Source organism: Gobio gobio (genome assembly GCF_949357685.1).
Source record: "Gobio gobio genome assembly, chromosome: 24".
Lineage (NCBI taxonomy): Eukaryota > Metazoa > Chordata > Actinopteri > Cypriniformes > Gobionidae > Gobio > Gobio gobio.
In genome coordinates, this window is record NC_137120.1 from 4,434,288 (window position 1) to 4,446,848 (window position 12,561).

Below are 12,561 nucleotides of genomic sequence, written 5' to 3' on the forward strand. Positions count from 1 at the left end.
CAGGTTGACGTAACCTGCTCAGTAACTGGTTGTTGCTGTCGATTCAGGTTTAGCAAAGGCTAAAGAGTTTTTACAGAGCTCCTCGACGACTACACAAAGAATTGTGTGTCATATACATGGATTTTCATCTGCAATGAAGTTCATCATTTTCTTCATCTATGTACCTTTTGTTTACTCAGGTGAGATTAATTTTGTGTCATCATTTAAAAGATGAATTCTGTGTCAACAAGGCCTTTGGCTACTTCCGTGTGGTGATTGGACTGAATATCACAAGATGTTTTTATTAGAATAGATCTGGTTTAGTTGCCAAGATTAAGGTCTCAAATTCAATTAATATTCATTTGGATAAAGGTATTTTATAGTTATTTGATTTGACACTCAGACGCTTAACCATGTTAAAGTGAAAGTGGAAGTGACGGCCAATAATGGTACTCGGAATTTGTGCTCCGCATTTAACCCATCCAAGTTAGTGCACACACACCCGGAACAGTGGGCAGCCTTTTTTTTTTTTTTTTTTGTTGCAGTAGCTCGCAGGGAGCTATTGAGGGTCAGGTACCTTGCTCAAGGGCACCTCAGTCTTTTCCTGCTGGTAATGAGAATTAAACCTGCAACCTTCGGGTTACCAGTCTGACTCTCTAACCATTAGGCCACGACTGTTTGAGTGCTTTATGTCTTTGTAATGTTTGATTCAGTGTTTTTTTCAGAGTTACACAGCTTCATCACCACATACACTGGAATACATGGAATGACGGCTGCAGGAATCCCAGAGTTTTCTGCTGTAACTTCACTGGATGGACAACAGATTGATTATTATGACAGTATCACAATGGAGCTTATTCCCAAACAGCCCTGGATGCAGGAGTTTGCATCTAAAGACATGTGGAAAGAAGACACTGATATTAGACAATATGTGCAGCTGGTGTACAAAAACAACATTGATGTTCTAATGGAGCGATTCAGTCAGTCACATGGTGAGTTAAAATGCTTTTTGCTGCATCTTTAAACGTCAAAGTATAACCTTGTGCATTAAACATAACAAGCAGATGTTTTCTGTTTCAGGTGTTCATACGTATCAGAGGAGGTATGGATGTGTTTGGGATGCTAAGACTGAAGAATCACATGGGTTTGATGAGTACGCTTATGATGGAGAGGACTTCATCTCACTGGGTGTGAAGGAGCGCAGATACACTGAATCTGTACTGCAGGCAAAGCCCACTGTGCAGAAGTGGAGCGATAACACAGCACAGCTTGGATCTCTGAAACGATACTACGACCATGAGTGTGTTTACTGGTTGATATATTTCTTGAAGTTAAGAAAAGCAGGTTTCAAGAGAAGAGGTATCTTGTCTTAGATAACTTCAAGCTTTCAAGCAGATTCATTCAAACGTAAAAACTTTTTATGTTGGAGTTAATCTTATGGATAAATGTAACTGATCTGAAAACGTCTCACGGTTCCCTGAGACGGGGAACGAGACACTGAGTCCTCTAGAGGATACTATGGGGAATGCCTCCAGCATGACCAGTGTCTGAAGCATGTGTTTAAATTCGGTATCGGTTCAGTAATAGACCATAACCGATTATAATGTACTGATTCTTTTCTGACGTCATTTGTCACGGACGTGCTTTGTCGCGGTAGCATAAGATGGCAGAGGGAGACACAAGTGAGAGTAAATGCTCTAACTACTTTAAAAGACGACATCTGGGCACATTTGGGCTTTTATGAACAACCTGGTAAGCACAACCTGGAGAACACATGCGTTGTGTGTAAGTCAAAGCTATCTGATTTATCAAAACAATTTCATTTACACTTGGGCACATAAATGTATCTCTGCAAAATGGATATAAATCCGATCTACATTTCCTGCACTATATGCAGATTTATTGGAATTCACGTCACCGAAAACAACAGATATGAGCTGCATTTTATTGATGACCATTGAGCCGCGCGCTCTCCTATTGCCTAATTTCAAAATCAAAGACCGCAATAGGAGAGTGCGCGGCAACAGCACTGGTCAGATCATTCAGTTTCTTTATTTTTAATGAATATGATTGTATGTTGAGCACCTGCAACTCTACTTACGGTAGTTTGTGCGTTTGCTTGATGAAGAGATACGGACTGTCGTCAGCCAATGACATTGTCGTGTTTAAACACATGCTTCAGACACCGGTTATAATGTCCTCTAGAGGTTGCAGTGTGAGTTCCCATTTGAAGGGGAACCTGAAATATTAAACTAAATAAATAAAAATAAAATTTTCTCAAAAATCTCTCAATCTTTTTTTAGGTCCTGAAGTGTCACTGTTACAGAAGCTTCCCTCCTCTCCAGTAAAGTGTCATGCCACAGGTTTCTATCCATCAAAGGTAATTATTACCTGGTTAAAAAATGGAGTGAATCACAATGAAGATGTGGTGTATGGAGATACACTAATAAATGAGGATGGGACCTTCCAGAAATCCGCGATCCTCTATGTCCCTCTAGACGACTGGAAGAAGAACCAGTATGCTTGTGTGGTGGAGCACAAGACAGAGACCATCCAGACGATTCTGACTGACGATGAGATCAAGAGTAACAACAGTAAGTTGTTAATAGTGCGGTAGTGATTTATGGTTATGTTTTTTTAGGGGCCAAGCACCGAAGGTGCGGAGCCCCTCTTGAAATAGTTAGATTTCTTCTTATTATTATTATTCCGCCATGGAAGTCTATGGCAGCCCATATAACCGTTTGCGGGAAAATTATGAAATTTGGTACACTGATAGAAGTTATTATCAATAGTAACCACACCAATTTTGGAGTCTCTAACTCAATCCCTCTAGCGCAACCACCTGTCCAAAGTTTGACTCATGTTTATGCTAATAACTTTTGAACCCTAAGGGATAGAAACTCTTTTTAAAAAATCTTTTTTCCTCTGATTCCTTGGCTCAAGTCGATTTGATTGCACCCTATGACGTCATTTCCGTCATTTTAATTAACTGAAAACCAACTTTTTCGAACTCCTCCTAGGCCGTTCAATTCAATTCAATTCAAATTTATTTGTATAGCGCTTTTCACAATACACATTGTTTCAAAGCAGCTTTACAGAAAGTGCATTTCATAAATGTACATTGAAACATGTTAGAAAGAGAATGTTAAAGAAAAATGTTAGAATAAGTTAATCAATCATGTATTAATTTAGGCCATAACAACGCTGGCGTTGAGTCGTCTCTTTACAGGCGTTGAGTCGTCTCATCACAGGTGTTGGGGCATCTGAAGTCTCCATGAGAGGCTGGATACAAACTGGAGCTGACAAACTAGTTACCTCGGGACTAGTGTCCCAAGATAACAACAGAAAAGCAGATGGGAAATAATTAGCATAGCTGCTGTTCAGAATATTAATGCTTTTGATCCGATTTAACTGTAGTATAAAACGTATTTATAATGTGAATGCTTGGCTAAAGAGATGCGTCTTTAATCTAGTTTTAAACTGGGACAGCGAGTCTGAATCTCGAACAATATCAGGAAGACTATTCCAGAGTTTAGGAGCTAAATGTGAAAATGCCCTCCCTCCTTTAGTGGATTTAGATATCCTAGGAATATCTAAAAAATCGGGCCGTTGGTCCGATTTACACGAAAATTGAACCAGATCATCTTCAGACCAGGCTGACAAAACAACATGGAATTCAAGTTGATTCGTTAAATTGATTTTTATAAACGCGCAAACAAATTTTACGTAGCGGTTGCGAAAATACACTTAAGGCTATATCTCCGCAACGCTTTATCGTATTCAAACCAAACTTGGTACAAGTCATCACAAGCATGACCTGAGGCAACATGCAGCGTTTCCTACTGATCCGGAGATACGAAAAATGCTATTTTTGCTTATAACTTCTGAACCGTTTGTCCAAAAATCATAAAAGTGGTCTCGTTAGATTCAGGACGGCATGCCGAGTCGTCTGATATCTGATATATTTTACCAGCCATTTTGAATTATGTGCTAAAATTCTGTATTTTATAAACACATGAACGGATTGTTACGAAACTTGTTATGGGTCATCAGCACGATGCCCTGAAGTAGCCTGAGAAGTTTAGAAACAGCGCCACCTAGTGGAGAATTTTTTTCCCAAACGCTTATAACTTTGGGTGTGGTTGACTTATTTTCATGGGACTAAATTTTTTAGTCTCCTGAATCCTTGCCGAGTCCAACGATAGCAGACTTACCAGGTGTCAGCGTATGGTTTGTGCAGCATGGTAATTTAGTGCTTAAAAACGTTAGCTGATATCTTCGAAACCGCTAGTCTGATCGAGACGAAACCAGCGCCAGAAAATCAAAAACATAGGTCGATAGCTATATGCCAATGCCCAAATGTCAAAATATTGATAGTAAGGGGTAGTAAAATCCAATCAAAGTCAGGTGTCAGTCATTTTTATATGTTTTTTTCATATAAATGTCTATAACTCCAAAACGAAATGAGATATTTTCATCAAAATTGACACACACATGTATGGGCTCACTCCGAGGACACATAAAAAAGATTGTAGGATTGTGTCTCTTGGTGGCACTATAATAGAACAAAACATGACATTGGCTCTATACAACTCAATGTTTTAATGTGGTGTTTTAACGTTTTTTGCTTCAAATGTCTTCACTCATTTTTTTGTTGGTCTGCTACTAGCTTCCTTGTTTGCTTTTGTTGCGCTTGGCCCCGTTAATGGCTGCTTGCAGCTATATTTTATATTTGCTACAAATTTGATCCTATCCTTACCACATTTGACTAATAGGTCATTTGATCTTAATGGAGGGACAAAAATCTCACTGATTTTATTAAAAATATCTTCATTGTTACTAATTTTTCAAAGGTTGAATGAATAAATTTTTTTGGCTGAACTAACTTTTAAAAGTCACACTGGGCATACATTTTTTTAAATTGACACATAAATGTGTTTAATTTACAGTTCAAGTGCAATAAGCCGCAAAAATTTACTAAATTCGGCACTTGTGTGTGCCACAGAAAGCTGCATGTCAGTACTGATTCACAGTTTATTGTGCATTTAAGAACTAATTTTATGTTATTTATGAGTTCTCATGTATATAAAGTTTGAATGAGTTTTGCGCTGTTCCTCAAACGAAGCATTTACATGCAAGTCTAATTTATTTTAAGAATTGTTTTTGTTTTTTGTTAATGATAATAATCATGGACCTAAGTAATGAATAACTTGTTATTTATTATTGTTGATCATTATTTCATCAGTGGTGTTTGTTTAAGCTTATATTTGTTACAAACAGAGGTGACACGGAGAACAAAGGCAGGTGAAAGCAGTGTTTATTTCTATACCAGGAAGTGAGCAGGTGCGGTGAGAGTCAGAGTGTGAGTTTCTGGTAATGCTGGATATGTAGATGATACGATACGTCTTTGAATCTTGAACACAGGAACAATGGATCGAAGGAGACAAGGACGAGACGAGGAGACACTCAGGGTTCGTAGGATATCAGGTAGGTAATCAGGTGAGTCCGAAGAAGCAAGCATGTAGGGTCATGTGCAAACGATACCGGACAGTGACTGAGTGTGAGCGTGGGGTTTAAGTGCAGGTGGTGATTGCTGTGGTGATGACGTGCAGTTGTGTGTGCTCAGTACTCTGGTGATTGGGATCATTGTGGTAGTGAGGGGGTGGAGCCTGGCGTGCTTGTAACATCACCCCCCCCCCTCCACGGCCATCTCCTGAGGGCAGAGGACCCCGACGCCGTGGTGGTCGACCTCTACCCCGCGGTGCCGGTCGATCAGGACGGGTAGCGTGGAATGTCTCTAGTAGATTTGGGTCAAGGATGTCATGCCTGGGTACCCACGATCTTTCTTCAGGGCCGTACCCCTCCCAGTCTTCCAGGTACTGGAGTTGACCACCACGACGCTGGGAGTCCAAGATGTCCTGGACCTGATATGCTGCGCCGTTGTCAACGAGAAGTGGAGGGGGAGGCTCCGGACTAACGCCAGGCTCTTGGGAAACAGAAACAGAGGGGTAGTGAGGTTTCAGGAGAGACACGTGGAAAGTGGGGTGAATCCGGTACTGAGGGGGTAGTTGGAGTTTGTACGTCACTGGATTGATCTGCTGCAGGATCTCGAAGGGGCCAATGAACCTGGGACTCAACTTTTTACACTGCAGACGCAGTCTGATGTCCCGGGTGGACAGCCAGACCTTATGCCCCACCTGGAACGTCGGAGCATCGGAGCGGTGAAGGTCGGCTGTCAACCTGCGTCTGCAGAGTGCCCGTTGTAGTTGGTGATGGGCTGAGTCCCAGACCCTCTCACTCTCCCGGAACCAGTAATCAACTGCAGGGACGTCGGAGGGTTCCCCAGACCAGGGGAAGAGGGGCGGTTGATAGCCGAGTACGCACTGGAAGGGTGTCAGGCCGGTGGTGGGTTGTCGAAGTGAGTTCTGTGCGTACTCGGCCCATCCTAGGAACTGGTTCCAGGAGTCCTGGTGGCCGTGACAGAAGGTACGGAGGAAACGGCCAATCTCCTGGATCTTTCTTTCAGTCTGCCCATTCGTCTGAGGATGGTATCCGGACGTGAGGCTGACGGTCACACCTAGGAGTGCGAAGAAGGCCTTCCATACCTTGGAAATGAATTGAGGACCTCTGTCAGATACGATGTCTTCGGGAATGCCATAATACCGGAAGACGTGGTTAAACATGGCTTCCGCGGTCTCTAGGGCTGTGGGAAGTCCTCGTAGTGGGAGCAGCCGGCAGGACTTCGAGAAGCGATCCACCGAGGATACAATTGGGCAGGTCTGTAATGAAGTCCACCCCTTGGTGTGACCACGGACGGTTGGGAACGGGCAGAGGCAGGAGTTTCCCAGCTGGCAGGTGTCGAGGGCTTTTAGCCATGGCGCATTCCCGGCATCCTCGCACGTACCTTCTGACATCAGCTGGCATGTGTGGCCACCAGAAGCGCTGGCGTAGCAGCGAGAGGGTTTAATTGACCCCAGGGTGACCAGTGCCCAGTGATGTGTGCGAGGAGTGAATCAGAGGGATGCGTTGTGCTCGAGTGATGTATTGCAAGCCCGGAGGACAGCCCGGCGGCACGTTGGTGGAGGCATTGGTAGAGGGCAGGGTCTCTTCTGACCATGTGATGGGACTGAGGAAGAGCTTGATGGGGAGAATGGGTTCCTCTTCTTCCTCGGAACGTTCCTCTGGGCCGTGGATGCGGGAAAGGGCATCCGCCTTGATGTTCTTGGCCCCTGGCCGGTAGGAAATGTGGAAGTCGAACCTCATGAAGAAGAGTGCCCAGCGAGCCTGTCGGGGGTTGGGTCGTCTTGCCTCTCGGAGATACCCCAGGTTTTTATGATCAGTCAAGACTAGGAACGGATGTTTGGAGCCCTCAAGCCAGTGCCTCCACTCCTCCAGTGCAATGATGGCAAGGAGCTCTCGGTTGCCGATGTCATAGTTAACCTCCGCCGGGCTGAGCTTGCGGGAGAAGAAGGCACATAGATAGAGACGGCTGGGGTTCCCCTGCTGCTGAGATAGAACCCCACCCACCCCGGTGGTGGAGGCGTCCACCTCCACGACAAAGGGAATCTCGGGATCAGGATGGACCAGGAGGGGAGCTGTCGTGAAGGTGTCCTTCAGGGTCTGGAAGGCTTGGGTGGCGGATGGGGTCCAGGACAGAGACTTGGGCTTGTTGCGGAGAAGGCTGGTGAGGGGACTGGCGATGGAGCTGTAGTTTTGAATGAAGCGTCGATAGAAATTTGCGAAACCCAGAAATCGTTGCAGTTCCTTCACAGAAGTGGGAGTTGGCCAAGACCGGATGGCTTCCACCTTCCTCTCATCCATCTGGATGCCACTGTGATCAATGTTGTACCCGAGGAACTGCACAGAGGGCTGGTGGAAGGAGCATTTCTCGGCCTTGAGGTAGAGCTGGTAGTTCCTCAGGCGTTGTAGGACCTCCACAACGTGACGGAGATGGTCGACCATGCTCCGGGAGTAGATCAAGATGTCATCTATGTATACCAGCACGAACCTGTGGAGACACTCCCGGAGCACCTCGTGGATGAAGTCCTGGAATACGGAGGGGGCGTTGGCGAGTCCATATGGCATCACAAGATACTCGTAGTGACCAGTGGGCGTGACAAAGGCGGTCTTCCACTCGTCCCCCTCACATATCCGGATGAGGTTGTAAGCGCTGCGGAGGTCCAACTTCGTGAACACAGTGGCACCACGGAGATGTTCCAGGGCAGCTGGGACGAGAGGAAGGGGGGTAACGGAACTTGACTGTAATGTTGTTTAATGACCGGTAGTCGATACAAGGCCGCAAGCCTCCGTCCTTCTTTGCCACGAAGAAGAAGCTCGAAGCAGCAGGGGAGGTAGATGGACAGATGTAGCCTTGCTCCAGCGCCTCCTTGATGTACTCCTCCATGGCCTTCTCCTCCGGAAGAGAAAGGGGATGGATTTTCCCCCTGGGCACTGGTTCACCTGGCAGCAGATCAATGGCGCAGTCCCATGGCCGATGGGGAGGCAGCTTGGAGGCCCGTTGGGGACAGAAGACGGAGCTTGGGCTGACGGCAGAGGGTTCCCGAGATGAAGTTCTCGGCTGACCCAGAATCGAGGAGGGCAGTAACTGAAAGGGAAATTCCAGCAGCAGTAAGGTTCACAGTTGTGGTGAGTGGCTTCATCTTAGAGAGAGAGGGGATGATTGCACTCACCATGGGTCGAGGAGGAAATGTAATGCCCAGGTAGACCGCAGTAGAGGCAGAGATTCTGGATCAGTTCCGTTCAGCCGATGTCAGTCGGGTGTTCTCCAGTTGCATGGGCTCGGGGTTGGGTTCTGGAGTGCTGACATCACCTGTTCGGCAGAGGAACAATGACGACTGGCCATGGTGTTCTTCAATGCATGACTGTATACGAGTGGCGAAGCGAATGGAGAGTTGGATGAAGCGTTCTAGCCCGATGGTATCATCAAGGTCATCAAGGTGAACTTTATTATCCCACAAGGGGAAATTCATGTGGTCATTCATAACGCGCCCTTGTCACAACTTATTCTCTAAAAAAACCAATAAACATAAATAAGATAAATATAACATTCAATAAACAGTTTTAAAGATGATAACAGGAATTGACAGTAACAATCAAACATCACACATCTGATGTAAAAAAAAAAAAAAAAACTAAATATGATCATCTAATTAAAAGTTAAATAGTTTGCGATGTACTTGATCATTGTATAATCTGATCGCTGTAGGTACAAATGATTTATTGTACCTTTCCGTTCTAATTCTTCGTTGTAAAATTCTACCAGTTGACCTGTTGCTTTTTCTAAATTTATATAAATAGGATGCGTAGGATCATTGAGAATTTGGTCAGTCTTCTTTAAGATAAGCTCATTGTACAGCTGGACTGCCGACACCTGGTCAAGTCCAATGATCTTACCGGCCATCTTAATCATGCGCTGCAGTCTCTTTTGGTCCTTAACATGTATGTTACCAAACACGCAGATAAGGCCAAAGGACAAGACACTCTGAAGGAGACTTTTATAAAACATTTCAAGAATGTGTTTATCCAATCTAAAATGATGCAATTTCCTAAGGAAATACATCCGCTGGTGCAATTTTTTAGTTTTGTTCAATGCACATTCATTAAAAGTTAGTTTGGAATCAATTTCAACTCCCAAATATTTAAAGGTTGAGACCCTCTCTACTAATTCGCCATTGATCGTAGAGGGAGGAACGATCATTCTGTTTCTTCTGAAATCTATGACCATCTCTTTTGTTTTCTTCACATTGATTTCAAGAAAATTTTCAGAACACCATTGTGTGAAGCCCTGCAACTCCCTCTCAAATCCACTCACAGACGAGATGTCAGATTTTAAAAAACCAACAAGTGCTGTGTCGTCAGCATATTTAAAATAAGTGTGGGCTGAAGAAGAAGCTTGACAGTTGTTAGTGTATAATGTGTATAGGATGGGCGACAGAACGCACCCTTGTGGTGCCCCTGTATTTATTATTTTCGAAGATGATATACATGAATTAAATCTGACTTGCTGACTACGATCAATAAAAAAGTCATAGATCCATAAGATCAATTGGGGATTTACTCCCAAATGCATCAATTTTCTCACCATCAGGTGTGGTTGGATCGTGTTAAAAGCGCTGCTGAAGTCAACAAACACAATCCTCGTATGCAGCGAGATGCAGCCGCACCCGAGGATCCAGACCCTGTCGGTAGGTCGTAATCAAGGACTGCTCGTTCCATCCACTAGCAGCAGCGAGGGTTCGAAACTGTAGAGCATACTCATTAACTGTGGAGGTACCTTGTTTCAGATGATATAACTGTTCTCCGATCGACGAATCCCATGATGGTTTCCCAAAGACCTCCTTAAAGTGAGACATGAACCCTGACAGGGTCTGGATCACTGGACTGTCTGTGGACCACATGGATTCCGCCCAACGGAGCGCTTTACCGGAGAGTTGAGATGTGATGAACGCTACCTTAGCGCGATCGTTGGGGTACAGGCGCGGCTGCATCTCCAGGACCAGTGAACATTGCAGAAGGAATCCGTTGCAATCCTCCGCCGAACCAGAGAAGGGCGGCGGTCTGGCCATGGGACTGGCGTACTCGGGGGGCGAAGAAGTGGTTGTGTGGATCCCGGAAGTGCTCGCCGGTGAAGGTGCAGGTGCGCTGGTGGGAAGAGCTCGCCGAACGGCGTCGACGAGCTCTTGGAAAGGATCTGGGGTGCTCATTCTGGTGCGCTGTGTTGGTCCGGTATTCTGTTACAAACAGAGGTGACACGGAGAACAAAGGCAGGTGAAAGCAGAGTTTATTTCTATACCAGGAAGTGAGCAGGTGCGGTGAGAGTCAGAGTGTGAGTTTCTGGTAATGCTGGATATGTAGATGATACGATACGTCTTTGAATCTTGAACACAGGAACAATGGATCGAAGGAGACAAGGACGAGACGAGGAGACACTCAGGGTTCGTAGGATATCAGGTAGGTAATCAGGTGAGTCCGAAGAAGCAAGCATGTAGGGTCATGTGCAAACGATACCGGACAGTGACTGAGTGTGAGCGTGGGGTTTAAGTGCAGGTGGTGATTGCTGTGGTGGTGACGTGCAGTTGTGTGTGCTCAGTACTCTGGTGATTGGGATCATTGTGGTAGTGAGGGGGTGGAGCCTGGCGTGCTTGTAACATTATTGTTGTTTCTGTATATTATTGTTTTTTGTTGTGTTTTTTAACAAGTGTTTGTTTTATTTTTAAGGAACTACAAAGGCATACTCCAAAACACTGTGTGTGATGGGAGTCCTCATTGTCATAGTCCTGGTTATTTGTGCTTTAGTACAAAGGAAGCGAGTAAGTATATGTTTACATGTCTTTGCTCTTATTTCTCATTCAAGTGGTTTCATCAACTGTAGGATGATGGGAATGTCCTCAGCATTCACACTAGCATTCAAACGTTTGGATTTGCACAGACATTTTAATGCATTTGATTGAATTTTAAGTAAGGTGGAGTTTACAGAGCTAATGCATCACTAATGTTCAAAATCACTGTTATGTTTTAATTATTGTTATCAAACTGCAGCTAAATCCAGTCAGTAGCTGCATTTACATGGACCACACTAGTCTAAATAAAAAGAGTCTCATCTAACCACATCAGTTGGAATAAACGGGCCAGATCTGAAAGAGATTTCATTTGGATTCAAACTATTTTCTATAACTATTGAAAAAGATAATTCTTGGTTCTTGATTTGTTATATACTATACACACATATATAGATTTAATGCAACTGACAACAATTTAAAACATTGAATTTAAGTTTTAAAAGCTATGTTCACAAAAAAAATCAAAGCCAAATGTTTGTCTTCAAAGAACATTTTAGAGAAGGAGATTTGCAGGATTTGCTGATTTACAATTTCAGTGTGTAATCGCAAAAAACTGTGATTTGGAATTAGTCACATGTTGTTTCAGTGCTCATACAAATTGCATTATTAAAATATCCTAATTTAATTTATATTTACGACATTACTTTGCAGAAACAAAGGCGCAAGTTTAATCTGGTACCCAGTGATAGCGATGAGGCGCTTTACATCGACAAAGGTCTTTGAAGAGTTTCTCCAATCGTCTGGACTTCCTCCAGATTTCAGTCTGGTTGTTGATCTTCAGGATGTGGGAGATCAGATGATTTCCAGCACCAAAACATGTTTAATGTTGAATAATATTCACGAGTATGGACGTCATGGACCTGTTTTCCCAAACACGATACGACATGACCAAACAAACAAAGAAAAAGAAGACTTTCTAACAGTGTGTGTGAGACGTGTTGATGTATTAGTGCAGATGCAAATCAGCTGAAGAGCATCCAGAGACTGTCTGAATATGAAGCTTATGTTAACATCAGGTGTAATGGGCACTTTAGATACTGCTGTGTGTGACCTTTCACCTCTCGCATTTGTATATACTTTAAATGAAAAGGAAACTTTTTCATGTAAATATGGTTTATTTATTTTCAAGTTGTAAGTTAACTGATTACTAGATTGACAGCTTTTGTGAGTTTCAAATGGAAAAAACAATAAACACTTTTAAGAACATGTGCACTTCTCCTTT

The 12,561-nt window shown here is 43.8% G+C and overlaps 1 protein-coding gene across 4 annotated transcripts; it reads left to right on the forward strand.

Moving 5' to 3' along the window:
• The first annotated feature begins 16 nt into the window (after positions 1–16).
• On the forward strand, positions 17–12,547 carry LOC307120716 (major histocompatibility complex class I-related gene protein-like). Of its 4 annotated transcripts, none has more exons than XM_079807862.1 (7): positions 17–179; positions 705–971; positions 1,060–1,338; positions 2,283–2,359; positions 2,450–2,573; positions 11,218–11,309; positions 11,991–12,547. In XM_079807862.1, the coding sequence occupies exons 1-7, from the start codon at positions 134–136 to the stop codon at positions 12,060–12,062; spliced, it is 957 nt and encodes a 318-aa protein (XP_079663988.1). In that variant the 5' UTR covers positions 17–133; the 3' UTR covers positions 12,063–12,547. The 4 variants fall into 4 exon arrangements, with proteins under 4 accessions (XP_079663988.1, XP_079663986.1, XP_079663987.1 ...); XM_079807861.1 differs by having other exon boundaries at positions 27–179; positions 693–971; XM_079807860.1 differs by having other exon boundaries at positions 2,283–2,573.
• The last annotated feature ends 14 nt before the right edge of the window (positions 12,548–12,561 follow it).